Raw genomic sequence first — 27,631 nt, forward strand, 5'->3', positions numbered from 1 at the left:
AAACACTCCAAAGGACCCAATTTCAGAGTAAAAGATGGTTCTTACGTTGAGTCCGTTTAACCATGTTTTAAAAGCAGAATAAAACAGCCCTGCACTACCTTTATTTCTCTCATTCCCTGGAAGTCGGGTGTAAATGCTGATCTAGCCCCTGAGACCTTGTGTGAATTAGTTAATCCCTCTGTGCCTCGGTTTCCCCATCTGGAAAATGGGGATAAGAAGTGCCTTTAGCTCAGAGTTGTGAGGATGAAGTGAAATCTAACCTGAGTGAAGGACCCCATGTGTGCCTGGCACATAATAAGTACTCAATAAATGCTTTAATTTGTTATTAAAATGTAATGACACAGGGGCGCCTGGCTGGCTCAGTCAGTAGAGCTTGCAACTCTTGATCTCAGGGTTGTGAGTTCAAGCCCCATGTTGGGTGTAGAGATTACTTATAAAAAGAAATAATTTTTTTTTTACAAATTAAAAAATAATTTTAAAAAAATGTAATGGCGGATAAGTAAAGTCATTTTTCTCCAGACTGGTGGTGGTCCTCAGGCCGGAATTTGGGAACCACTTCCCCAGGCCAGGAGCCCAGCTGCCTCTTGGGGGGCTTTGGTGAAGTCCAGCCAGAGCAGAAGGGATTGGGGTGCCACCTGGTGGGGATTAAGGGAGGGAGGGCACTGGGCAGGCAGGGAGGGGGAGGGGGAGGGGGAGGGAGCCTCAGACTGGGCCTGCCTTCTGTCCACACCACCCTGGCGCCACACTGAGGAGCTGTGACTGTTTCGGGGTCTTAACTCTGCTCTTTGCCTCCTAGGCTGGGCTCCGTCTTGGGCCCCCAGGCTTTTCCCAAACTGGTGAGGATCCTCGAGGCCTTTTCCTCCCTTCAGCATCTGGAGTGAGTATGGACACGGGCACCTGCTGGTTTTGATTACCCCAAACCCTGCCCCTGGGGACGATGCACTCAGAAGGACCTTCTCTGTCCCTCCCTCCTTCCCTCCCTCCCTACTGCTCCCTCCTCAGTATGGCTAGTGTGAATGACCAGATGACCCCACTGCAGGGAAGGGAGGATGGATGGGAGAATCCCCAAGATAAAAAAGATTGAATCCTTTTGTGACCTCTGAAACTTTTCCCTCCCTGGGCTCCCATGCTGTTCCTAGCACCACTACAAGGAGGCAGGGTCTGGGCGCAGGATCCCATTGCACAGTTGTGGTCCCAAGAGGGTTAAGGAAGTTGCCTGAGCTCATGGGGCTCCCGGGGAGGGGGGGGAGAAGATTCAGGTCCATGGAGAGTCAGAACCTTGTCCCCTGGCTGGCCAACTGGCATCCCCAGGGGATGCGGACTTGCTCTAGAAAGTTTGCCTATGGTGTGTCCAAGGTAGGGGGGGATGGGAGGAGGCTGCTGCTTGGCTGGCCTCGGGGGTGTGGGCTGATGGCCCCTCCGTCTGCTTCCACCCACAGCCTGGACTCGCTGAGCGAGAACAAGATCGGGGACGAGGGTGTTGAGCAGCTGTCAGCCACCTTCCCTCGGCTGAAGGCCCTGGAGACTCTCAAGTGAGTGTGGAACTGCCCTTCCTGCTGCACTGGGTTTTGCCCTCTTCCGTTCACTCACCCATTCAGTCGTTGGGTGGTGCTGGGTGGTGCAGAGGAGAGAGGAACTAGCATGTGTCGCTAACACATTATCATCAAAATAGTAAATCTTTATTAAAAAAAAAGGGGGGGGTGTGCCTGGGTGGCTCAGTCTGTTGAGCATCCAACCCTTGATTTCAGCTCAGGTCTTGATCTCAGGGTCATGAGTTCAAGCCCCATGTCGGGCTCCACACTGGGCGTGGAGCCTAGTTAGGGAAAAACAAACTGTCCTGGGTTTTGGGAAGTGGATGGATGTGATGAAGGAGGGTCTGCGTGATTGTTTACTGAACCCAGAGGGGATCATCAAAGTCTGTCCACACTCTGCTTCATAACCGGGCCGGGATGGCTGCAGGATTCACTCTGGGATTTCTTTGACTGTAGGGCACTGAGACTTGCCCAGTAATTTAGAGTATTCTGGGTGAAGCTGTGAGTAAGCTAGATCGCCCCCTCCCAACCCCTCCTTTCATTGTCCCTCCCTCCATCTCCTACCTTTCCTTCCTTTTTCTCACCCACTTAAGTATTTATTGAGCACCTACTATGTACTTGGCACTGATGTAAACACAGGGACACAGTAACGAACAAAACAGACCTGCCACTAAACAAATAATATGAACACGTATTCTATTCTCGTGTGGAAATGTGGCCCCAAGGGAAAAGAAGGATGCTATCCAATCATAGAACAGGTGTGGGGGGAGGGTGATCTCTCTCTTTTTATCATCACCCCCACAACCCCCGCAGCCACAGGGTGGGACAGTACTTTTTATTTACTAAGAACCAGTGTGTTACCCACAAAGTCGTTCACACCCTGTTACCCACAACTCTCCGCGAGGTAGATGGGCATGTGTTTGCTGCTCTGGCCACCCGGTGGGGAAGTGAGAGTTTCCCAGCTCTGCCTGGGCCAGGTGGGCACAGATGGGGAGGGGCACGGGAGTTTGGCCCTGAGCCCTTCTCCTCGCTGTGTCCCTGCAGCTTGTCCCAGAACAGCATTACGGATGTGGGTGCCTGCAAGCTCGCCGAGGCCTTGCCCTCCCTGGCTGCGTCCCTCCTCAGGCTGAGGTGAGTGGGGCCTCCCCCTGTCATGGCTCAGGCGCTGAGCTGGAGGGCTGGGGGTGGGTGGAGAATCTGCTTTGTGCCAGAGCCGCAGAGCCCAAGGCTGGGGCTGGAGGCATCCCGTCAGGCTGTTGTGTTTGCTGGCCTTTGTTGCACAGCTAGGTACAGGGGCGGGGGGCGGGGGGGGGGGGGGCTTTGACCTAAAATCCAATATGAACGTGCCCCACCCCCCCAACAGGAGGATAGCAGGGCCTGAGAAAATGCATCTGACAAACTGGGCAAGTTGCTTACTCGTTTGGAAAATGGGTACAATCCCAGTGGCCTATGGAAAGCCCTTGGCACCATGCCTGGCTCCAGTGCACAATATTGGTCCTCTTTCCCCAGGGGGTGGCAGGACTGAGCCTTTTCTGGAGTCCAGGGGTGACGGTTTCTAGAAGGTTGACCGCGCACTGGTAGCCTTGGCGGGCTTTTGCCGCTCACGCAGTGCCTGCACTGCCACCTTCTGGTGGGCCTTGGCATAGCACTCCTTGCTTTTGATGACTTCCAGCCTGGCTCCCTGGTGGTCCCAGGACTGAGGAGGGGAGCTCAGACCACAGCCCCAGCCATTCAGCTCAGCCTTGCCAGCTCTCCTCTTTCGCCAGGCTTTCCTACTCCTTCCTCAGCCCTCATCACCAGCCGAGGACAGCCAGAGTCACATTCCCGGGGCAGGGGGGTGGGGAGATGGTATCTGGTTCATCTAGTTACTGACACATCCACTCTTTTATCATTCCAGCCAGGGTCACCGTGTGCAGCTGTATGGGTTGTGTATTGTGCAAATCATAGTTGATCTGACTGGCACTCCCTAGGGTTGTGCAGGGCATCTGATTACCTCTAATATCAACCATGGGCCAGTATTGTGCTAGGAACTAGAGATACAGCTATGAACAAAACAAATATTCCTTGCCTTGAAGCATCTTGCATAATTAGCATATGTACTAACAAAATATTTTTAAATAGAGATTCATGCTGGGGAGGAAACTTACAAGGGCCCAAGAGGGTAGAATGGGGAGTATTGAATTCCTCAAGGAGGTCAGGAGATCCCGCCTTCTGTGGGAGGTGCTCTGGGACAAGCATTCCAGGAGAAGAGAACAGAAGATGCAAAGGCCTTGAGGTGGGAAAGAATTTGAGTCTTTGCCAGAAAGGCCACTGTGGCTGGCTACAGGGAATGAGGGACGGAGGGTGGGAGGTGAGGTGGGAGGGGTAGGGGGGCCAGATTATGCAGGGAGGCCCTTGTAGGTCCGGAGGGGGCTTTTGGAGTTTTTCCATTGCGAATGGAGAAGCAAGTGGGGTGTATGGGGGCAATATCTGATCTGACTGCCACTTTAGAAAACCTCCTACTTTATGGAATCTAAGATGCCATCCACTGTAAGACACCATTAAGAGGACAAAACACTGCTAATTGAACCATGATGTTCATTGATAACCAGACATCTCCAGGTCTCAACGATACTCAGGGGGGACACGTACATCCTGGTATCGATGAAATATGGGAAGAATCCTCTGTCAGTGGGAGGAGGGGGAAGCCCCCTGGGCTCGAAGACCCACCCCGGGAAGAAATTGTAAAGCCTCCGCCTGGTTCCGGCCCTGGTCCTGGCCAACCTGTGACAGCAGGGGATGCTGGAGTTTAGCCTGAATCTGCTTTGCTGCAGTGTAGACCTGCTGCTTTTACATGCAACGCTGTGGTGGAGCCCCGAGGCTGAGTCATGGCAAAGTCATGGCCTTGAAATGAGAACCACGGGAGCACCTGGCTTGTTAAGGAATGATTGTTGAGTGTATAGCTTCGGTTGGCACTGGCGACACCCACCGCCTTATTTACTCTGCTGCTCGTGGCAGCTGTGACTACACCACAGAAACCCGTGCTGGCCCAGTGATTTTGGTTTTTCTCTCCCCTACTATTCCCCAGTGCTGGTCACACCATCTACGGTAACCCGTGTAAACTTCATTACCCCCCCCCCCAGGAGGTAGTAATAACCACAGCTAGGATTTAGTCATTCCACCTGCCGGTCTCTGTTTTGGGTGTTGTACTAGCCTGAACTTGTTTACTCCTCCCCGTGATTACTCTATTGTGCCCATTTTCTGGAGAAGCAAACTGAGTCACAGAGGAGTTAAGTAACTTGCCAAAGGTCACACAGGCAGCAAGCCCCGTAGCTGGGATTTGAACTTGGGAAGTCTCAGCCAGGAAGCTACTTCCGCTCGCTCCTGGTGCTTTCCCTGGACACACTGTGTGAGTCTCTGGGCCTCAGTTTGCCCGTCTGTAAAATGGGGCAGGGAATGTGGCTGGCTGTGGATCCCCATGGGCTCTGACCTCTGTTTCTGGCAGCCTCTACAATAACAGCATCTGTGACGTGGGAGCGGAGAGCCTGGCACACGTGCTTCCAGACATGGTGTCTCTCCGGGTGTTGGAGTGAGTGTGGACAGTGGGTGGCAGGGGTCTGGGGCTCGGGGGGACTGCGGGGTCTCCCGCTGCCATGCTGGGATGGGCTGCTTGTTGAGAGCACAGGGGTGGCCTTGGTCTGGGGCTGGATGGCCCCGAGCGAGGGCCAGGCCCCAGGATGGGTTTCTCTCCCCAGTGTACAGTATAACAAGTTCACGGCCGCTGGGGCTCAGCAGCTCGCCGCCAGCCTCAGGAAGTGCCCTCATGTGGAGACACTGGCGTAAGTCTTGGCCCCCCGTGGGCAGAGAGCCACCAGCTCTCCAGGGGTGCAGCTCCTGTGAGTCCTGAGTTCAAATCCTGCTCTGGCCCTTATCTGTGTGGGACCTTGGATGAGCAAACTTTGCTACCCTGGCCTCAGTTTCTTTGTCTGTAAAATGGAAGTGATAATATTTACCCCCAAGCAGTTTTGTGAGGCTCAAATTAATCTTAGAACAGTCTGATACCTGAAAATGCTCAACGTATTAGGATGAACGATATGAAATCACTTATATTCTATTATTTTGGACCTGGCAAATTTGGCAATTTCATATGGTTCAAACTTATGTGTCACCATGGGGTCAAATGTCCGATATCAGTACTTTATACTCTTCCAAGGCACTTTCACCTACATAATCCCTCGTATCTTCTAGTGTAGAATTTATAAGACCCATTTTACAGATGAGGAGAATGAGGCACAGAGAGGCTAACTAACTTTTTCGAGGTCACACAGCAAATCAGCAGCAGAACCAGGTCTAAAGAAGGGGTCTCGGGGCTTCGAGGCCTCTGCAATCCCTCTAACCCCGCACTGGTCTGGTTCTGCCAGGTGGGAAGTCTCCAAGGTTCTAGGCTGGGTGGTAGGAGGGACCCGGGCCCCCCTCTCCTCTAACCTGGCCCTCACATGCCGTGCCCATCACAGGATGTGGACGCCCACTATCCCGTTTGGCGTCCATGAACACCTGCAGCAGCTAGACTCACGGATCAGCCTGAGATGAGCTCCGTGATGCCCAGGACGAGGTAACCGAGGCGGGCTTGGACCGGAGAACTGGGGGGACTGCTGGGTGAGCACATGCACCATCTGGGGCCTCCTCCTGTGACTGGTGGAGGTGTCTTTAAAGGCTTTGGGGACTTGGGCCCTGAGCCTCCTCCCTGCGGCCGGGCCTGGAGAGGTGGGGAAGGACAGCTGGGGGGGGTGGCGGTTGGTCAGCTATCCACAGCTCTTAGTCTGGGGAAGAGCTTCCCTAGAGGTCCCCCCAGCCACCCCTGCCGCCTGCCCTGCACGGTCTACATAGGAATTTGCTCTCCACGTTTCTGTGCAAATGACTGTCCCCCCACTTCTGTGCTCCCCCAACCTGATGTCCCCCTCTTCCAACTCCACCTCACCCCCAATCTCGACAGTGCTCTGCCCACGTGTCGAGCTGCCCCCACCTGAAGCTTTCTGACCCACCCCTTCTCCTGACCTCTCACAGCACGTTCTCTGAGGACGCTGACCACGCCGGATCCTGAAATGGTTATCTGTGGACACAGTTGTTCTGGGCCGATGAGCCAAGCAGCCTGGTGCCCAGCCCTGCCGGCTCAGGGTCGGCCCCCACCCAGTGGCGGGAAGGACCTGCTCTGCGGACAGACCGGGCCCGGCTCCAGGCCCCCGCGGGGCCCAGGTCGATGGCAGCCCTGGCAGACGGGGTGGGCGCTAGGTGGCTGCTGAGGTCCACCCAGGAGCCCTGAGGCAGCCCCTGCGGGTCGCTCCTGACAGAGGTGGCCAGGCCGGGGCGAGGGAGCGGGCCGGCCCCATCTCTGCCTCCCCAGGTCCCCGCCGGCCTGGGGAGGAAGCAGTTGTCCACGCTGCTCTCCTAAGAGCGCGTTTGGCGCGCTCCGCGGACACCAGCGGCCAGCCCCGCCTGCTCCTTCCGGCCTGTGATGGGCGCGGGTTTCACAGCAGCTGCTTTGCGGCCACACGACTCGCTGTTTTGCACTAACTTTGTCGAGGCCAGAGCTCGGCCTGGCGCACACACACTGGACTTGAGCTGGAAAGAGCTGACGGTACACTAATGGGGGGGAGGGGGAGGTGGGCTGGAACCACACCTGCCTCTCGGCCTTCATTTCTTGTGTCGTGTTTCACTACATTATAAAGGGCTCATTTGATCTCATGGGCGTGTCCACTGTTTGAGTTTGTGCCGTGATCACCATTTTGGGGCACCCACTGTTCGGTTATCGAATGCATCACAAAATCCCCCGAGATGCAGGGGCTTAAAAGGACACGCACGCTGATTCTGCTCCCAGGCCAGTCACGTGAGTTGGGCTCAGTGCATCTCTGCCCCACTCTGTGTTAGCTGGGGCTGGCATCATTTGAATGGCTCGGGGACTCCATGCTGGCTGGGGGCCTGGGGCCTTGGTTCCTCTAAGTAACCGACAAGAGAGGGGTTGAAGGGCAATCACGCAACATGGAAGAGGGAGACAGAGACAGAGACCACAGGGAGAAGTATCCTTTTTATAACCCAGCCTTGGGAGTCACATAGCACCACACCCTCCATATTCCTTGCCCGGTGGGACAGGGGCTGGGGCTCTCCTGCCACCGCCCACGCCCCCAGCCCCCCAGCAGAGTGCACTGGGGCCCGAGTCTGTCTCTTCGGAGAGGGTCTTCTTGCGCGTCCTGAACTTAGCGGCAAATTCAGTATTTGGGGATCGGCAAGGTTGAAGCACTGTTAAGCCTTAGCGGAGGGCATGTTTTCCTCTGCCTGTCTGACTCGGTGTTCTATCCTGGGAGCTGTTTCTTAGTCAAGCTGGCATCTTGCCTTAGCCACGGTGAGCCTGGAAGGGACCTGGAAGCTTTGCTGTCTACGCCGAGAGCTGCCAGCTCAGCTGTTGTTGTTTTTACTGGAGCATGGCCTGCTTGGTCAGAAGTCCCAACTCGGGACAAGTTGGCTTTCTCCCGGCAGCAGCGGGAGCTGTCTGTTCAGCTCTAGTGCACCAGCCCTGGTGCCCGCTTCCCAGACTCCCCTCCTCTTCCCAGAAAGCGGGAGTCAGGAGTCAGGAGGGTCAGAGGGATTTGGACCCAGCTGCCCAGCTGGCAGTCCTTGCAGAGAGGGGTGTTGCCTTCTGCCTTGGCCCTGCTGCGAAGTGCACCAGGCGTTCTGACCCAGGTGTGGGTTTTAAATAGCAAGGGCATCACTCCTCAGGGTGTGTCCGCATTCGTGGACTGTGTGGAGTCCACAGGCGTGGGCACCCCTCAGCTGGATGGGGACGGCACGATCATACACACTACTTTGGGTCTGTTCAGAGATGACAAACTATCGTCAGAGGCCGTGATTATTCGTAGTTCTCGCTTAAAGTGGGATAGCTACCATTTATTAAATAAGTTGATACCTGTAAAGTGCTCATCACGGTGGAAGGGATATAACAGGTATTCAATAAATATTAGCAACTACTACTTTGTGCCAGTACCATGTTAAGCCCCTCCTACTCAAAGGGACCAGACTAGGGCCAGCTGCAGACTCCAGAGCTAGACCACGTGGGCTCAGTGCCCAGCTCACCACTTGTGCAAATTACTTCTCCATGCCTCAGTCTCATCACATGTAAAATGGGCATAATTACAGTGCCTTCTTCATTATGCAGAGATTCAAGGAGTTAAGACACTGACGGCAAGAGCCTGGCATACAGCTCAATCCTTGTTGGCTGTCCTTGTTATGTATGAATATGCATTTTGTTCCTGCCTCTGCCTGGAATGTTCTTCCCAGGCCTTTCTCATTGGACAACTGCTGATCCTGTAGGACGCAGGTTAAAGAACAGCTCCTCAGGAAGGTCTACCAGACCACCCTATTAAATGGACGCTCCCCCTCCCCCCTCTCCAAACTGGTCATTAGTTTATCGTTTTCATGCTTGTTTGTTGTGTTGTCTGCTCTTGTCCTAGAATGTGAGCTCCAGAGGGCAGCTCACCTGTCCACTTTATTTGTTGCTGTGCCCTCTGTACCTTGCAAGGTGCCTGAACATAGTAGGTGCTCAATAAATGTTTGTGGAATGAATGATCCTCACCACAACTTTGCTTGTGTGCTTTATTCATTCCACAAATATGTACAGAGGACCCAGAGGGGTACTCAATAAAATGCTCAAAGTTCCTGCTCTGGGAAGTCTTGTACTTTAGTAAGTTTAAAAAAACTCCCTGGGCAGGGCTGTCTGGTGTGGTTGGGTGGTCCGTGCACTGCACAAATACACCCAAACAAGGGGGCAAATGAGGGCTGCAAACCAGTGTAGACTCTGCTTGCCAAGCTGTGAGTCCTGATGCGGAGCCGTGTCAGCCCAGTGGGGCACCTTTGTAATTATTAGCACAAAGAGATCTTCTGAGGTACATAAATTACTGTCCCCATTTCACAGATGTGACTTGCCTAAGGCCACACCCCTGTAAAGGAGGGAGTTGAAATGCAAACTCCCCTTTGGGTTTCTGTGGAAGGGTGGGTCTCCACGGGCACAGGCACAGTGTGCTGGGATTGCTCTCTGAGAGCCATTTCCTGGGTGGGAAGAGCGATGCCCAGAGCAATCAGGGAATCTGTCTGGAGTCATGCTGTACGTTGATGGCATGATTCCAATTTTACAGCATCTTTTATTTTTTTCTTTTTAAAAGATTTATTCACTTGTGAAAAAGAGTGAGCAAGAGAGACAAAGCATGAGCAGGGGTTAGAGGCAGAGGGAAGGGTACAAGCAGACTCTTCTGCTGAGCAGGAAGCTGGACATGGGGCTCGATCCCAGGACCCTGGGATCATGACCTGAGCCGAAGGCAGATGCTTAACCGACTGAGCCACCCAGGCACCCCTTGCCACATCTTTTAAATAAATCCTCAGGCCTCTCCCCCGTCACAAACCTCTCCCTTCGCCCGCTCACCTCTCTTCCTGGGCCTCTCAGGTGTGTTCTGTTCATAGCCCCTAGCTCCCTTTCTTAGCAGCACAGCAAGTCAAGGGGTGCTGGGCTGTTTTTTCTCTGGAGTCTGCAGGGGCTTGACCCTCCCTCACCTGTGTCCTCACCCACACAACGGAGCCAATCGTGCTTTGTGTAACGCGGTGCGTACACGAGGGTGCTTCGAGAAGCAGCAGCTCTGCAGAACTGAGAATCAGGGCTCTTTTCCTGTGAAACTGCAAGTCAACCCAACTTCATCCATTCACCTGCTCCTTCCCTCCCTCCCTCACTCCCTCGTGGCTAGTGAAGATCTCCCGGGGTGTGCTGTGTGCATGCAAGGGGATACCGTGCCTCCCGAGTCTCTGGGATCTGGGCCACTGAGCCTGGGCCGCCACGCCCCAGAAGCTGGCCCTTGCCTCTCTGGCTTGACTCACCCGCCAGCCTGGCTTGGGGGAATTCTCTGACTCTTCTGCCCTTTGCGAGGTCCTGCCTAAGGGCTCCTTTCCCGAATCTCAAAAAAAAAAAAAAAAAAAAAAAAAAAAAGGCAGGGCCCCCACAGGCTGGAGTTGCATACATGTTTTAATTGAAAGAAGTCAGCCTAAGTATTGCTTTTACAGGTTCATCAACATCAAGTATTCATACCCCTCACATTTTCAAAAATATTTCCGGCCAGAGGAGCAACGTGGCATGCCCCCGGCATGATGGACCAGTCTTGGCAACCTGATGAAGGACAAGCAACTTGAAATGAATAAGTCACACCCGACCCTCGGCCCCTGACACGATCCGTGGCTTCTTTTCCTTCTGACTTACTCCCTGAAATAGTCATTGCATCTAAGACCAGCCTCGGGCCCAACCCAGCCGGGCTGTGGGCTCCACTGGCATCAGACGGAGCTGGGAGTGGCTTCCGTGTGTGTCCGCAGTTTGAAGTATCCTCTCGCAAGATTAAGTGGGAGAAGCAGGTGCAGTCGGGGGTGAAGAGCGGGGAGGCAGACTCTGGCTGGGTTCTTGTAAACATCCATCGCAACTGCGAAAGGTCATAAGCCAAGGCAAGGCCATTTGTGCGACGCCGTGGGCGGGGGAGGTCTTCGGACGCCCCTGCCTTTCCCCTTGGTTAGGGGCAAAGGCCTTCTGGGCCTCCGCTTTCAGTTTCAATCTCTCCGCCCCACCCTCCTGGGTCCGGAGGGAAACCTCTCTGTTGGCACGGAGCTTTCGGGGGAAGCAGGCCTACCGAGAAGGGAAAAGGGGTGTTACCAGCATGGAAGCGCTGTCCCGCAGTCCTCGCTTATTTGGTGGTGGCCTCAGGAGGCTCAGGGCGGGGCAGGGAAACTTCCTCTAAACCTTGCATTCGGGAGCCATCAGAAACCCCAGATGCAGGCTGGGTTTTAACTTTTATTAACTCTTTTTTAATGAATTTGCCTGATTTCTAAGGACTCTGGATGGGAAAGCCAGTGTAATTTCACTTGGAAGAGGAACGATGGCCCACACTTGGGAGGGAAGAGGGGGATCCTGGTATCTGAGGAAGGAGGGCAGTGTGCTCAGGGGTCACCCAGGGCCTGCGGGCCGACCTGAGCCCTGGGGCGGCTGAGCAAGCTCTAGTAGAGGGCGGGGCTTGGCAGCACCTCCCACCTTGCCCGGAAAATGCTTCGCAGGCTACCGGAAGGCTGTGGCCACAGCCAAGCTCCTCACCAGCCTCACTGCTCTGGTCCTCCTGGGACATGGTATCATCCATGGTGCCTGGCCCCTCGGCTGGTCCCATTTCCCATACTAGGTGCCAGGGGCTCTGTGGCATCTTCAGCTCCCACGCCCACGGCCAGCCCGGACTACACCTTCTGCAAACATCATCATGCACCAAATGAAACTTCTATGTTAAATATGCAACGTGGACGGTCATTCACCAACATTTGGGGCAAAACAATTCTCCGAGGTGGGAGGCCGTTCTGGGCATTGCAAGACCGCTAGCAGCATCCCTGGTCCCAGACCACTAATGCCAGTAGCGCTCCGGGGCACATTGACAACCAAAAATGCACCCTCGCCCCATTTCCAAGGGGCACCGAGGGGGCAGAACTGCTTCTCTTGAGAACCATGCATCTCCCCAAGGTTCAGAGAAGCCAAGTGACCTGAGTTACACAACTATGACAGGCAGAGCTGGCACTGGACTGGTGACAATGGTAGAAACCATCACAATCGGGGAGCTGCCACTCCCTGAGCTCTTACCATGGGCCACGAACCCAAGGCAGAGCCTGTGGATGCCTTGTGCCATTCCCTCTGCTCACCCCTCCGGGGCACGCTGACCTGCCAGCTTCCACCTGTAGGGACCTGCCTCCAAAGCCTGACTGGCCCCCAGGCTGCAAGTACAGGCAGAGCCAATGTCTCCCCAGAGCTGCCTTCCAACCAGGGATGACCAGGAAGGTGGTGGATCAATACCCCAGCTCCTGCACCCTGCAGCTGAGTCTCCAGAGTTCCTGAGCAGGACTGAGCTCAGGGCTGCAGTGGTGACCTACTGGATGACAGAACCCTCTCCTGTCTCACTAACCCACTCCCTACTGGTAGTCCTGGGATCACCTCCTGAATACACACCTTGCCCTTGAACCTTTGTCCCGGCGTCTGCTCCTGGGAGAGCAGACCTGAGATGGAGCCTTACACATGTCAGGTCATTCAGCTCTCCTAAAACTCCTGGAACGACACACTATTGGAATTCCATTTTACAGACAAAGACACTAAGGTCCAGACACAGTAAGTAACTTGTCCAGGATACTCAGTTCTCCAGGGCTTCATTCCACTGGAGATTTCCCACACTACCTAATTCCATACCTCCTGCGTGCCAGGTCCTGAGCTGGGTGCTGGGGACCCCACGATAAACGTGGTCATGCTTTTGAGATACCCTGTGGTGAGCAATCACAGCCCAAGGTGATACACCCGACAGCAGGGAGTCCAGGGGATGAATGGAGCCCAGAGCCCGGGGAAGCCTGCATGAAGAGCATGCCAGGCAGGGGACAGGCTGGTGACGAGGGCACAGCAGGCCCTAAAACCCCCTAAGGTTTGTACAGGGTGGGGGAAGGGAGCAAGAAGGCAGGCCATGGTAGGCACAGTTGGAGAGGGGAGGAGGGGCCAAGTCAGCCAAGTTTCTTGTGCTATCTGCCAGATTCACCTTCTAGAGGCCAGCTGGGAACACATCCTTCCACTGCTGAGACCTTCCCTGGCTCCCACTGTTGACACAGGCCGAGTCCTTGTGTCCTGGGGCCGCAACCCACCTCCCCACTGGACCTGGCATGGGGATGGGAAGCCAGGGCTGCGGCCAGAGCACTGGTGAGCCCAGCCCTCTCAAAAGGCATCCACGGTTCCCCCTCCCATCCCACAAGGAACCCCTGTGGGGGTCAGTGGTGGTGCTCTTGAGAGCAGGGCTCACTCCAGAGATCTCCAAGGCAGGGGTTCACACTTAAGCCCATTTCAGACTTGTGTGGATTGGGTGTCAGAGAGCACAGAATCACCCCCGGCATGGGGACCCACTCCTCTCCCAATCTTGATGTCTGCCACCAGCACGGGATCCAGACGAGTGTCAGTGGCTGGAACATGTCTCTGACACGTGCCAATCTCCCATCTGAACGGGCCCAGGGCCCTGCAGGCGCCGGCTCCAGCTGGATCCACTGCTGCTCTCGGTTTTCACTGTGTTATCTGCAGGGTCAGCTTCTATTTATGGCAAGTGATGCCAGCTTCCCACTTCTGATAGTAATACAAAGTTCCTGTCCCTTCAGAGCATTACTTCACTTTAAAAAGAGCTCGTTTAAGGAAAACAATGACACAAATGAGAATTCAGACAACAGAGCAGGAATTGCTGAGCGTGGCAGATGGGGTTGGGGAACCCGGATCGGGGTCAGTCCCACTCCTTCCACAAAGGGCCCAGAAAGGGTGGGGACCCGCCCTAGGTCATACAGCAAGGTAAGGACCGCCCAGGTCACTGGGGCCTTGGCTGCAGCATGTCCTGAGACCACTCACCAGTGCCACCCACGGTGGCTGTTAAAGATCGGTCCCCTTGCTCCCTAACTGGCAAGTCTGGCCTCACAGCAAACCCCAGGGAGGGTCCTGAGACTCTGTCATGGGAGGGCTTTCTCCAGCCCCTCTACGTTACTGTGTGCCATCTGCTCTAACTCCTGGCCTAGCTCACACGCTCCTCAGAACAACCCTAGGAGGTGGGGCCAAGCAGGCTCATCACCGGGAATTTCAGACGGGGCTCAGAGAGGCTTCAGTAAATTGCTCAGGGCCTCCGGGCTTGTAAATGGCGCAGGCGGGATTTGAACCTCTGTGGTCTGACCTTAGGTTCATCTCTTTCCTCCCAGGCACCGAAAGCCTCAGGCTGAGAGCATCCTGGAGCCGCAGCTTGCAGAATCCAAAGCAGTGGGTTCTCCAACCTTCTACTATCATTAGAGCATGACAGACAATTCATTAGCCACTGGTTCCCCCCACCCCTTCTTTCTTTCTGAAACTGTAACCTTTCATTCCAGGCTACTCCAGAGAGCTGGACAGAGCGAGTGGCCAGCTGACTCATTTCTGTCATTAAGAAGGACAGCTGGGCAAAGGATCCATTTTAAGAAGCAACGTCTCGGCTCACTGCCTCTGGCGAGAGGCTGCCTAGTTTGCGATGGGCCCTTGGGTCTTGGGGTGCTGGTGGGCGACGCTCTGGACATGCTGCAAAACTCTCCTTTGAGACTCTTGTCTTCCCACGGTCCTCCTCGGGGAAAGTCAGGGCAAGGTCGATCTGGGGGAATCCTGGCTCTGCCCCTTCCTAGCTGTGTGGCCTTAGCAAGTTCTCTCTGGGCCTATTTTCTTCATCTGAAACAGGAGAACAGCGCCCACCTCGTTGGGCTGTTTGTTGTGAGGATGATATGAAATCACGTGCCTACAATACACGGGCATCAATACCTAGCAGCCCCTCCCCTCCTTCCACCTGTTCGCAGCTAGCAAACACACCAGGCAGGGGGCCTCTGCAGTGCTGGGGGGCTGCTGGAAACAGGAGTCCTGTCGCCCTCCAGAGACCTTGCGTGCTGGAAACCCACTGCTCATTCCTCTTTCCCATGCACCAACTGACCAATTCAAGTGGCTAAAGACAGATGTCACCCAGAGCCAATTGGCCCTGTGTGTCCACCATCGTCTCAGTGATGGGCTGTGTGGCAGAAGGACCTCTGCCCTGGCTAGTCCAAGAGTTCACAGCCGGAGGGGGATGGGAAAGGAGATGCTGCCCGGCTGCTTGGGTACCTGATGGAAGTCAGTGTTCTGGAGAAACCAGGACCCATTTCTCAAAGCCGCATTCTGCTTTACGTGTCAGCTGCTGACGCTCACCAGCCACGGGTTTTGTGAAGATTCCTGGTTCAGAACGTGTCTCCAGCTGGTTGGTGCCTCAGACTTACTGAGGCCCTTCTGAAGGGCAGTGTTTGCCCATAAGTCTTGCCACACCTGAGCACTGCCCGGACGATTATTTATTTAGTACTTTATATCAATGAACCTTTTTTTTTATCTCCAAATTTTTAAAAGGAACCTTTACATCACCGTAATGAATAAAAAACAGAATCATTTGTCATAAACAGAAGGCAACGCTAAAAACAAATAGGATGAAAATGAAACCATTAGCTCTAGCCAGATACCCCTGGCCTGCAACACTGAGCCTGGGCCTGGTTTCTCTGGTCAAATGGAGAAGTAGCAGGTGCCCAAGAGTGACAGAGCATCGACAGCCTGGCCACACTCTGCTTCGGTGGCCTCACGTGTGGCAAAGGACCTCACTCGAGGAAGCACTGGGAGTGTGGCTAGGAGGACAACTGGCCACCTCATGGCTGGGTATCTGGGATGAGTCACTGAACGTCCCCGAGCCTCAGTTTTCCTCCCTGTATAATGGAGCTAATGAGCCCTGCCTTGCCTGCTTTGCAGATGACACTTAGGGGAAGCTGGGAGATGTGGGAGACATAGTTTATTTTTAACCACCCAGCCAAGACCCCTGCCAGGAAGGAATCCCAGGAATGAGGCCTTCCCCTTCTGTGGGGAAGTAGAGCTCACTCCCAGCCCCTCCCCAGTCTCTGGGCAGGGGATGGCAGCTGTGATGTCATCAGCATGAGCTGGACTCACCAGGTACCAGTTATTGTCTGTTTCCAAAAGCAGAGGTGAGGTCCCGGAACCCATCCCAGATCACCCTTTGCCTTAAAGGCACAGACACATCCTCCTTGGTAATGGGCCCCTGAGAGGAGGAGGCAAGCAACCGAAAAAAGGGGAGGGTTCCTGGGCTGAGTCCCCTCTGGGTCTGACACACCATCAACACAGCATCATTTATGAAGGGCTATACACCATTCTTTTAAAAATAAATTCACATAAAAAAGATTTTTGAAAAACAAAGTACTAACACTAGTGGATTTAATCATAACTACAAGTTACAAAGGGAGAAATAATTTTATAGTGGAGAGACCTGGCAGACACCACCCTAGCCAAGCCATCAAAGTTACCATCACCAGCGGTGGGACAGACAGACGTCACTTGTCTCCCAGATACCCTGCACTCATTTCTCTGCGGGGGTTCCTGCCAACAATGCATCATCTGAGCCTAATCACAAGAGTACATCAGATAAACCCAAATGGAGACAGTCCAGAAGATACCAGACTTGTACTCCTCCAAAATGTCAGTGTCACGAAAGATGAAGACAGAGTGAGGAGGTCAGGATTGAAGGCAACTCGAGAGACAAGAATTAAAGCAAAGGGTGACCTGTGTGATGGGATCCCAGACCTCAACTCTACGTTTTTATTGGGACAATTGGTGAGATCTGAAGAAAATCGGTCATAGGCTTGCATCAAGTGTTAAATTGCTGATCTTGACAACTGTACTGCGGTTATGGAAATGAATGTCCTCGATCTAAGAAACTATACAGTGAAATATTTAGGAGTAAAGGAACGCAATGTTAGCAATCGTTTTCAAGTGGTTCCGAAAAATGGCTAAACACATACACATATGTGTATATACACACGCACGTAAACAGCGTGGGCACACACTGTCTACATGAACAAATGTGGCAAAATGTAAATCCGTACAACTGGTGACTCTGGGTGAAGGGTGGGGGGACTTCCTTGCACTCTTCTTGCAACTTTTGTATACTTGTGAAGTGATTTCAAAATACAGTTTTATTTAAGAAACTCAGCAAAAAGGAGTGAGGTCTATGCAGCAGGCCTGGCAGAGCCGTGAGCGCTATTCCAAGGTGGGATTTGGGAGCCCCTTCCTGGAGCCCCCCTGCAACCCCTGCAAACCCAGCACTGGGTTGGGGGGCTCAGCTGTCTCACTCAGCTTTGCTACCCTGGCCCCTCACTCCTCCTTTCTGGGCCTCAGCTGCCTCTCCCTTTAACTGTGATCTTGATTTCCCACAAGCAAGCTAAGCTTTCGGAAGTTCTGGGGGAAAGACAGAGGTAAACCAGGAATACGAATGGTCAAGTTGAGAGGAGCCCTTAATTTCCTTGACACAAGGACCGTGAGGGTCTTCCTTGGATGAAACCTTCAGTTTGCATAACTCGGGGCCAAGGGAGCTGAACCCCTGGCATCTCAGCTGTTTTGAGACCCCTAACGGGGCCTTCTCCTGGCCACAGGGGCAGCCAGCACCCGAGCACCCTGTGGCCAGCACGCTTCCAGGTGAGCCTTGTGCTAGGACAGAGCTGGAAAGTCAGCCAGGCCCAGGGTGCACCTGCCTCCCCTTGCCACCATCACCTATCTCTTGTCTGGACCACAGCTACGGGAGACCGACTCATTTCCCTCACCTGCCCTGACCGCTCTCCTTCCCCTCACTCCCCACAGCTCTATCAGCTGCCTGTGGGCTCTCCCGTGACTTCAATCTATGGTCCATGTCCCTGCAGAAGGTCTGGGATTCTGAGCAGGGCAGTGACGTGCCAGCCGGGGTGTTCTGCTGCCGGCGCAGGCTGCAGACTGGGATGGCGGGGCCAGGGTCAGAACAGATCAGAAGGACCAGCTGCGGCACCGAGTCAGGGCCCGGAAGCCGGGAGACCCTGTGGTAAGTAGACTGATGGGGCCCGTTTCCTTGGCTCTGTATCCGAGCTACACCAGGCCCTCCCGACCCAGCAGCAACGTTCTGCAGTCTCTCCATTTCCGCTGCACAAAGGCTCTCTCCCACAGCCCTCCCTGTGCCAGGAACAGGGACAGATCGATCCAGCTGCTCTGCCCCCGCATCGGAAGTGCTGGGATATGAGGACTCTCCCTGGCTCCCAGGCCAGCCGCAGTGGCCCTCTCTCCTGCGAAGGAGAGAGCTCCTGATTCCCCACTTCCTGCTCCCGGGCAACAATGACAACTCTAGGAAAATCGCGGAGCCACGGCTCGACGGGGCTCCAGATCTGGTGGACTGTGGAGATCACAGGCCACGGGAAAGGTGTCCTGAGGGTCCCAGGCAGGAGGACAGAGTGGGAAGTCTGTCCTGGTGGTCCCCACCTGAACCCACCCAGCACTCAGGCAGGCAGTCCTCTTCAGCTCATCCTGGGTTGTAAGTATCCATGCATGTGTGCACGTGCAGGTTTATACACTTACAAGGGCCCGAGTGTACACACTCCCCACTGTATCTGACCGTTAATGCTAGCAGCGGTTAATATTAATGTATCACTCACTGCACACAGGAAGGTTTGCGAGCTTTACGTACATCTCCCTTAATCCTCACGAGGAGGAACATTATCGCACTCTTTAGAACACTGACACACAGGGAGCTACAGAACATGCCCAAGGGCAGCCAGGACTGGGATTTGCACCAGGTTCTTGTTCCTTACCCCAACCCTAATACTGCCTCCTTCAGTAAGGGCTCAACAGATGTTGGGTGGACCGTACCGTGTGGGCACACACCCAAAAGAAAAAAGAACGAGAGCAAGTGAGTGCACCACCCCAGTCCCCACTGCCTGGCATGCCCCACACCCTTAGTCAGTGCTTCCATGACCTTCTCGTGCGTAACATGAGAATACGTCCACCTGAGAACGAGCCAGAAAGAATGAGATCTGACTACGGATGCTTCTCTGCTTACAGAAAGGGGCCCAGAGCTGAGGTCCTGTCAGACCATTTCTAGAGCTTTCCCAAAGGCTTGTCCTGCTGCTGGTCACCCCTCCCCTCCCCCAGGCTGGGCTTCCCTGGTCCTGGGGCCAACATTGCCTCGGCCTGGCTTCGGGAGTGGGGAAGAAGGAATGCTGTGCGTGGCTTCCCCACTTCTTCTGGCTTGAGTATCTCCCCCAGCCCCTGGCCTCTCTGCCTCCCAGCTCGGGCCCAGGCACTCTGACAGCTTTGCAAGGCAGGGTGTCCCTGAGACACGCTTCCTGGCGTTTCTGCACAAACAGCCTTCGCTGCAAAGTTTGTCGAAGCATTTGGGCTTCAAGTCTGCCAATGTTTTCATTTGGAAGGGGAAGTGTTTCTGTTGATGTGGTGAAGAGATAAAATAAGACATTCTTCACCAAGTTACACTGTCTCAAAGTCAAGCGCTTGGCTTGGAGGCAGAGATTCAGTTTAGGATCTGCTAGGCCTAGCACAGGGCCTGGTAGAAGAGCAGGCAGAAGCAAAGTTTGTTGAATGGCTGACTGAGCGAACACACAAAGGGCCTAGAACCAGGCATGGTCCATGATCAATACTCAGTCCAGGTTTTGAATGGACTCCACAGGTTCTACCTTCAAAAGGTGTTCTCAGTCTGTTTGTCCATCTTCAGCAACCTTGCCCCATCCAGGCGCCCTTTACCTCCAGCCTGAGCGACTAAACAGCTCCTCACTGGCTTCCCCCATTCCATTCTTGCCCTGACAGCCATTCTGCCCACAACTGCCAGGGTCATCTCTGCAAAATGTGAATTGAAATTGTGTCATCTCCTGCTTCAGGCCTTCTGATGGCTTCCCATTGCTCATGGCCATGGCCTCCCAGGTCCTGTAGGGTCTGGCCTCACCTGCCCCACAGGCCTCTCTTGGGGCTGCTCTTTAGCCTCACTGGCCTCCTTTTGGTTGCTGTAAAAACCAGTTCTCCTACCCCACAGCCTTGGCATTAGTGATTCCCTCTGCTTCGAATGCTTTTCCCCAGATCTTCCGTCTGGCTCCTTCTACCAATTTAGGGCTCAGCTCAAATGTGTCATCTCCTCAAAGAGACCTTCTCTGACCCTCCTTTCTAATGCAGCCCATTTCTGTTCTTCAGCTTTGCTCAACAGACATTTATTGAGTGCCTACTAGATTCCAGGCACTCTTCTAAGCACCAAGAAAGCAGCAGGAACTCACTAGGGATGCCCAGGTCCTTCCTACATGTTCTCATGGCTCTCAAAAAATCTGATCATCTTGTTTGGGAATTTCCTTGTCTTTTCTCACCAAGTGCCAGGAGGTCATGCCTAAGTCTCTCTTGTTCACTGTGTTCACCCAGGGGGCACAGTGTGTATTCCGTAAACATTTGTTCAACCCAAGAACGGGTGGATGGATGGATGGCAGGCAGACAGGTGGGCAAGGAGACTGGGTAGGTATGCAGGGCAGCTGACCCATTCTCCACCTGGCACTTGGTTCTTGCTAAGGTCTCACTGAGCTCAAATGAAGCTTTTATCAAAGAAATCTCACTGTCCACCTCTCAGGGGGAGCCCCCAGCTTCAGCACTACTACCAGCAGGTCCTGCCCCACCCTGCATTCCCTGACTATGGTCACTTGGCAAAGGCAGCCCACAGAGGAGGGGAGTGAACTCAGCCTGCTTGGGGAAAGTGGCATTAGTGTCTGTCTTCTAGAAAGAGCTCCTGCCACCTCAGTATCCTCCCTTCATTGCCATTCAGGCCCTGTGCCTAGTGACACTGCACACTGTCTAGTGGAAAGGCTCAGCCAAAGAGTGTCTGCAAGTCCTACGAACGCTCACCAGACCCAAAAGCCTGCCTACCCCCTCCTCCCCATCTTGTTCAGCTGCCTCTCTTCCAGCTCTGAGACTTCGGCCAGGTCCCTCTCCTTCCTGGACCTTCATTTCCCTCCCATCAACACACAAGGTGGGGCAGGACACACAGCTTCCTGGTTACAGCCTAGAGGCAGGACTTGAACACCTCAGTGCAAAGATCCTGTGGTCCCTACTCCTGCTGGCCCAAGAGCTCCTTAAGGCCTTGCAAACACTGCAGGCGAAGCCAGCCCCAGTCTGCCTGGTCTGCAAAAGCAACTTGCGAAACTGGCAGCCCTTGCAGCCTTTGCAGATGCGAGCTGCAGAACTGCCGAGCTGGGGCACCCTGAAACCCGACTCCCAAGAAGCAGCAAACGCAACGCCAGAAGAAGTGCAGACTTTGCTGAAGGAGGTTTCTCCTCTCACTGCTTCAGCCGGGGCCCTTGCCCTTGCTCTCGAGTCACCACCCACTCCCCCAAGGGCCACAGGACAAAGATGGTCACTGCCTGGCTTGCTATCTCTTCCGACACTCCAAATTCTTATCTTTCCAGAACTATGGGAATCCCCAGAAAGCCAAGGTCACCATCAAGCCAGACTGAGGCAGAAGGGAGGAGCTGACAGCTCTGCCTCAAAGGGATCTGGGTGCAAAGGCTTTTCCACCAGCTGTGGCAGTAGGTATCATGGCTAACCCAAACACCACTTAGGCTCTGCCTCCCTTCCCCTCTTCAACAACTGTCACCTTCATCAGGGAAAGCTTGCCAGCCCCAGCTAAAGGCCTAACAGGGGTTTGGCCATTCCTGGCATCCAAACAGACCTCCAGGAGCCTGGGGGAAGGGTGTGTGTCCGGTCTGGAGATGCCAGCCTCTTCGCCAGCGCCCCAACCCACCCTCATCTGTCGCAGAGAGAGCACTTACAGGTCTTGGAGGCCGGAGAGGGCCTCGTCCTGGGGATCCCATCCCTGGCCCGACGATGCCCCCAACCAGCAGCGGCGGCATGATTTGGGCGGCTGGTCCAGGCCGAGGGGTGCGGGTCGTTGGGAGGAAGGGAGGACGGTAGCCAAGCCTACTCCAAGTAACCATCGAAGACATCGAGCTCCGAATCGGCATCGTAGAGGCCCGAGCCGGGGTCGGAGAGCACGCCGAGGTCCACGAGCGCCTGGTCCATGTCCTCGGGCAGGAAGACGAGGCCCACGTTGAGGACAATGTACTCCATGAGGAAGGCGTAGTATAGGATCAGCACATTGACGAAAAACAGGCCCACGTAGAACATAGAGGGCAACAGCGACGGCGGCACGTAGGGGACCAGGGGGCCCAGCGCGTCCAAGTGGGCCGCGACCCGGGCGCCGGGCATGCAGGGGTCGGCGAGGGCGGCGGCCCGGCGATCCCAGCGATCTCAGCCGCTGCGGCGCCCGGGCGGCCGGCAAGGGGTCAACTCAGCCATCCAGGGGCGCCCCGGGGGCTCGACCCAGGCCGAGCTCGGCCCCGGCGGTGTCCCCGCCGGTGTACGGCGGCCTCTGCGGAAGCGACCCTGCCCCTGAAACGTGCCCGGCGGGGTCCACGCACCCCCAGATGTGCCCACACGGTCCTCCCGATCCGCTCAGCTACCAGGCAGGCCCCCCACTGAGGTGGCCGGCCGCTGCCCGGCTCCTCCGACGCGCCTCGCTCGCGCTCACAGGCCCTCCCAGCGCCGGCGGGGACCCCACCGCGTCTCAGCGTCGAGGGCCAGTCCCGGCGGCGGTCTCTCCAGCCCCGCCCGGCAGTTGCTCGAGCCCCCTCCGCGCCCCCGCAGGCCCAGCGCCCATGGCTGCGGCCGCCGCGTCGCCCTCCTGGTCGCGTTCCGAGCACCGCCTCCGGAGCGGCCCCGCGTTCATTGGCCTTCTCCACTCCCGCGCTCATTGGCCCGAGACATCCGGGGGCGGTACCGCTTCGCTCCGCCCCTCTGGGACGCCGGCCTCTGAGCTGCCTCCCCGGTTCCGGGCTCCGCCCAGGTCTCAAATGCAATTGGCTCTGCGAATCCCCCACGGAGTGGCGGGAGGGGAAAGAGACCCAACACAGTTCAAAACTAGACGTATCCTAAAGGTTAAGAGAGCTCAAGGAAACACTGAGCTTCGTCAGCAGCCCCCCCGCCCCGTCTTGGACTTGGATATGGCCTCTTTGGGATTCAGTTTACCTGTCAAAAGGAGGCAGTGGTGGGGGGGTGTGAATTTACCAGTGAAAATCTCGGACTTTCCAAAGTGGCAATTTTCCGTGGTGGGGAAGATCGATCAGTGCCTCCTTCAGTTCTCCGAATTCTGGATGTCAGAAGGACCGCCCACTGCGAGGATGTGCATAACAGGGTTCAGGGACACCCGAATAAAGAGATTCCCAGGCAGGTCAGACCTGCAGCCGTGGGGTTGCTTGTTTTTGCTTTGTAAACCGTGTTGGTAAACAGGACGTGGTTAAACATGGAAACAACCAAGAAATACATAGAAAAGTGAGTCTCGCACTCGTTGATTCCCCTTTTCATGAGCAACTCTTGTATATCCTTCAGGAGACTGATCTTGCCCAAAGTGCCTTCCAGAGCAGTTCGACAAACATTTATGATTTTTAAAAGATTTCGTTTTTAAGTAATCGCTACACCCGAAGTGGAGGTTGAACTCACAACTCCAACAGCAAACGTCGCATGCTCTGCTGACTGAACAGACCTTTAAGTCTCAGGTCACACTGAGCTGGGTGCTTTTCAGACATTGCTTAATTGCAGCTAGACGTGTCTGGGTAGTGTGCTACCTCTTCTTACAGATGAGGAAATCTAGGGCCAGAGAAAAGGGAGGGCCCAGGAAGATGCTAGGGCTCTGTGTGCTTGGAGATCAGACCTGCCCTTTTTTCTCCATTACTGTCTCCTTGCCCCTTTACACGAATTACAGAGGAAACCGTTAATTCTCCAACTGCTGAAGGTGAAGCAAACCTTCATTCCGTCACTCATTCACTCTGCCAGTATTTGTTGAGCACCAGTGATGTGCCAAACTTTGTGCTAGGCAGCAGGGAAAACATGGGCCCTTAGACCGACTCTGAGCACAGTTAATGGGACACAGTAGGCCTTAGATAACTGTGCGGGGTAGAAAGGAATGAATGAATGGTGAACAGGGCAGTCTTGCCTCCAAGGAGCGTCTCAATCCTACTCCAGGATGGAAATTTAAATATATCTAATAGGCTCATGTGGGGAGTTGGGTGTTTCTTTTCTCCTTTTCTTCTTCTTAATGTCATAGTTTTGGGAATTGCTTGGATTTTGGGTGAAGACTAGAGAAATCCTCTGAAAGCGCCGGACGTTCAGTTTTGGTACACTGTTACCTGAGGGCGTTTCAAAATCTATTTTTTAAGTTGAAGTGGAAAAAGAAAAAAAAAAAAGCTGTAAGGACAGTCCAGACCATTACCGATTTGACACAGATTAGCTTACTGGGGCATAAAATGAGGGTGCCAGGGTTTGAACCACACACTTCCTAGCTGCATGACCTTGGGTAGGACAACCGCTCTGTGATTTTTCCCCGTGGGTAGCCTGGGGATGATCGTACCCTCCGCATAGGTTGGTTGTTAGCCTTAAATAGCAGTATATGTAAGGTGCTCAGGACGGTGGCACATAGTATACGCCATGCAATAGCTGTTCTTATTCTTATCATACAAGCTAAAGATTGTAAACATTGCGGTTACTTTTAAGCACCCATCTTCACCGATTCCCTCCTCAGGGCTGCGCGCACAGGTTTCCCGTTCCCGCCCACCGTCCGATACTGCGGGCTCTCCTCCTTCTTCTCTCGCTCCTCCTCTTCTCCGAGGCCGCAGGCCCGCAGTTGCGCGATGCACGCCGGGCTCTGTAGTTCGTCCGCAGAGTCCTGTCGGCGGGGGCCTCGCGGGCGAACTGCATTTCCCAGCGTTTCTCGCGGCGGCGGCCGTAAAGCGCGGCTGTCGAACGGCCGGTTCCGGCTGAATGTCAGTGCGGAGCTGTGCGCCGGGGAGGAAGGTGGTTGGCGGTCCCTCTGCCACCTCCGCCGCTGCCTCCTCCGCTTGTGCTGCCACTGCGGGCGCCCGGCCGTTCGGCCGCTCGGGCATGAGACCGTGAGGCGGGCAACGGGTCGGGGCCGCCGACATGTTTGGCCGCTCGCGGAGCTGGGTGGGCGGGGGCCATGGCAAGTCTTCCCGCAACATCCACTCCTTGGACCACCTCAAGTGAGTGTATTGGGGACTGAGGGGGGCAGGCCGCGGGGCTGGACGTGGGGATGGGGGCGCATAGCCCCGGGCCGGGGGGCGCTGCGAGGTGTGAGAGCGAGGTGGAGGGCGGAGAGAGACGCCCGGGAGAGGCAGTACCACAGTTAAGAGTGAGGGCTCCGGAGTCAAGGCGCCTGGGATTGAACCCTGACACCGTCGCTCCTCGCTGTGTGACCTTGGGCAAGTGGCTTAGCTTCTCGGAGTCTCAGTATCCCCATTTGTAAAGTAAGGGGAGAGATTTCAGTTTACGGATGCGCACACTTCGTTGTTGCCGGGGGCAGCGGTGGGCACCAAGCTTCCGGGGGTGGTACTTCTTAGGCTGGACAGCTTAGGGCTCAGAGATCTGGACCTGGGAGCCAGACAGATTGGGGTTCCACTCTTAAGTGTGTGAACTTAGGCCTCCGTTTCCTCAGTTGTAAAGTGGATATAGTGACAGCACCTACTCCCTTTGATTGTTTGGAGGGTTGGGTAAGGGAATGCACGTAAAACTGGAAGCATGTACAAGTGTTCAAGAAAGGGCAGTCGTTTAAAATTTTTTTTTTGGGGGGAGTCTGAAGAGGGGACTATCAGAAGTAGAGCTCTGGGGGAGGACAGGTGGCCATTGTGGTCCTGGGAAGCAGGAGTCCACAAAATGGCCTTGCAGTCAGACCTGCATTCAAATCCCGATTCTACCGCTTAATGGCTGTGTGACCTTGGACAAATTACTTCACCTCCTTGAGCCTCTGGTTTCCCATCTGCAAATAGGGATGGTATACACTGTGCAAGAATTTAATAATGTTGTGCATGGAAAGAGATCGATCCAGTGTCTCTTACACAGTAGGTGGCTAATGTTTGTAGCTGTGTTTATCAGCTAGGTAAGGCCTTCCCAGACCACCCTACCTAAAGTGCTTCCCCACTTCAATTCCTTTCCGTCTGATCTTTCTCTTGATTTCATTCAATGTATATCTCCACTACCTTCATTTACCCTGTTTGTTTTCATTCCTTTTCTGTCTGCTCCTAAACTGGTACTTCCAGGAGAGCAAAGACCCCTTGTTCTGCTCACAGCTGTATTTCCAGCATCTAGCGCTAGTGCCTGGCACACAGTAGGAGCTCAGTGGCTACTGAAAGAGTGGAAAAAAGAGTGAATTGGGGACAGGGGCAGAGCATGCAGACAAACCCAGGATTTTTTTTTGGTGGGGGGGAGGCGTTGGAAAATAGAGACTTTTTGGAGGGAATGACTTCAGGGAGGAAAATCTAGTGTGTGTGTGGGGGGGGGCAGTTGGGTAGGGAGTAGAAAGTCCTTTGGTGGTAAGAAACAGACTGGTTTCCAGAGGGAGGTCGGAAAATTACTAATGGGAAGGAAGAAGGATGGAGGGGAGAGGCAGGGAGCTGTAGAAGAAAGACAGGGGCCCAGGGAAAGGATTGGTGGGAGGGAAATTAGATGGGGCTTCTCATTTGGCCAGGGGTCAGGGTGCTTTGCTTCTCAGCTGTGTCTTTTCTAGCATGGAACAGGCATTTCATAAATTTTTGTGGGTCTCACAGAGTGGGGAGGCAGGAGGGATCAGTATGTAGTAAGGAATGATTTCAGGGGAGTGATGAGAGAGGACACACGGAGAAGAGAAGCACAGAACAGGGTGGGGGTGTGTAGGGAAGCCAGGAATCTTAAATGGGAGGGCAGCTGGACTGGAAAGGGAGAGGCAGAGGGATTTCAGGAATTTAGGGAGTGGGTGGATGTGGCTGAGAAGGGGGGGACGGTTAACTGAAGGAGGTTGGGCCTCTCGCCAGTACCCAGGCACCTGCAGGCTTTCACCTGCCTGCTTCCAGCCCTTGTAAAGTACTTTAATAACTATTGAATGCATTGTTTTTTGGCGCCAGGTACTTACGCAGGACTTCCTGTGTGTTGTTTCCTTTAGTCCTCACAAGTCTGTGAGTTATAGGAACTGTTATTGTTTTCCATTTTATAGAAGTGGAAACTAAGGTTCAAAGAGGTTAAGTCACTTGCCACAAGGTGACACCAACTGAAACGGTCAAAGCCAGGATCTGACTTCAGTGCTCGTACCCACAGTCTATGATAGCACTGTCTTTCTGAATGAAACGGCCTAAGTCAGTTTGGGAGGACTTTCAGCTTGGTTGAGTCTCTGCTGGATGGGGCATCTTCACCCTCCAGCCAGCCAGGGAATGGTAAAGGTTCTCAGATTCTGTTGAAGTATCTGGGAACTGCCCAGGTTCATGGTTTAGGTTAAAAGGCCATTGGGTGCTTTTGGAAACCTGAGCTGCCTGTCCTGGGTCAGGCAGATCAGCTTAATCCATATTACAGTCTGAGGAGCCTGGAAATTTGCATACTGCTGTGCGGCTTAGAAGATCCCAGAATGACTTGGAGAAGAGTGTCCTGAACAGCTAGTGCTCACCCCAGTGCTTGTGATGTTCTTCATTTGGCTCTGATAGTAAACATCTTGGGACTTAGGTACAGAACAGCTCATTCCCTGAGGGAGTTCGCAGGCTGGTGGGGGAGAGAGCCATAATGCCAGTGACTGTACAGCTTGACAAGTGCT

At 54.4% G+C, this 27,631-nt stretch overlaps 3 protein-coding genes across 14 annotated transcripts in view; 2 read left to right on the plus strand and 1 right to left on the minus strand.

Moving 5' to 3' along the window:
• The window catches only part of CIITA (class II major histocompatibility complex transactivator), a 46,591-nt gene extending 37,455 nt beyond the window's left edge, over positions 1 to 9,136 (plus strand). For 4 of the 5 annotated variants that reach the window (XM_026520325.4, XM_057315198.1, XM_026520327.4 and 1 more), the window contains exons 14-20: positions 797 to 877; positions 1,440 to 1,532; positions 2,577 to 2,663; positions 5,017 to 5,100; positions 5,267 to 5,350; positions 6,026 to 6,123; positions 6,576 to 9,134. In XM_026520325.4, coding sequence (XP_026376110.2) covers positions 797 to 877; positions 1,440 to 1,532; positions 2,577 to 2,663; positions 5,017 to 5,100; positions 5,267 to 5,350; positions 6,026 to 6,101 — 505 coding nt within the window. In that variant the 3' untranslated portion in view covers positions 6,102 to 6,123; positions 6,576 to 9,134. Of the gene's footprint in view, positions 1 to 796; positions 878 to 1,439; positions 1,533 to 2,576; positions 2,664 to 5,016; positions 5,101 to 5,266; positions 5,351 to 6,025; positions 6,124 to 6,575 lie in introns of all 5 variants that reach the window. The other variant, XM_044391545.3, reaches the window with a different exon arrangement.
• Positions 9,137 to 10,541: 1,405 nt separating this feature from the next.
• Positions 10,542 to 22,694, minus strand: DEXI (Dexi homolog). Its single transcript, XM_026520324.4, has 2 exons — positions 21,780 to 22,694; positions 10,542 to 11,214 (listed from the first exon to the last, which is right to left on the minus strand). Exon 1 carries the CDS (start codon positions 22,213 to 22,215, stop codon positions 21,928 to 21,930), a length of 288 nt encoding a protein of 95 aa, XP_026376109.1. The 5' UTR covers positions 22,216 to 22,694; the 3' UTR covers positions 10,542 to 11,214; positions 21,780 to 21,927.
• Positions 22,695 to 24,786: 2,092 nt separating this feature from the next.
• CLEC16A (C-type lectin domain containing 16A) overlaps positions 24,787 to 27,631 on the plus strand; it is a 201,227-nt gene continuing 198,382 nt past the window's right edge. For 6 of the 8 annotated variants that reach the window (XR_003321956.4, XR_003321957.4, XM_026520322.4 and 3 more), the window contains exon 1: positions 24,806 to 25,061. Coding sequence is in view for 6 of the 8 variants with exons in the window: in XM_026520322.4 (XP_026376107.1) it covers positions 24,982 to 25,061 (80 nt within the window). In the remaining 2 variants the exon portion in view is untranslated. Of the gene's footprint in view, positions 25,062 to 27,631 lie in introns of all 8 variants that reach the window. The other 2 variants (XM_026520320.4, XM_026520321.4) reach the window with 1 other exon arrangement.

Source organism: Ursus arctos, unplaced genomic scaffold (assembly GCF_023065955.2).
Source record: "Ursus arctos isolate Adak ecotype North America unplaced genomic scaffold, UrsArc2.0 scaffold_2, whole genome shotgun sequence".
Classification (NCBI taxonomy): Eukaryota; Metazoa; Chordata; class Mammalia; order Carnivora; family Ursidae; genus Ursus; species Ursus arctos.

Excerpts from the sequence above, each read along its gene's own strand:
- DEXI (XM_026520324.4), bottom strand. The coding sequence starts at position 22,215 with ATGCCCGGCGCCCGGGTCGCGGCCCACTTGGACGCGCTGGGCCCCCTG.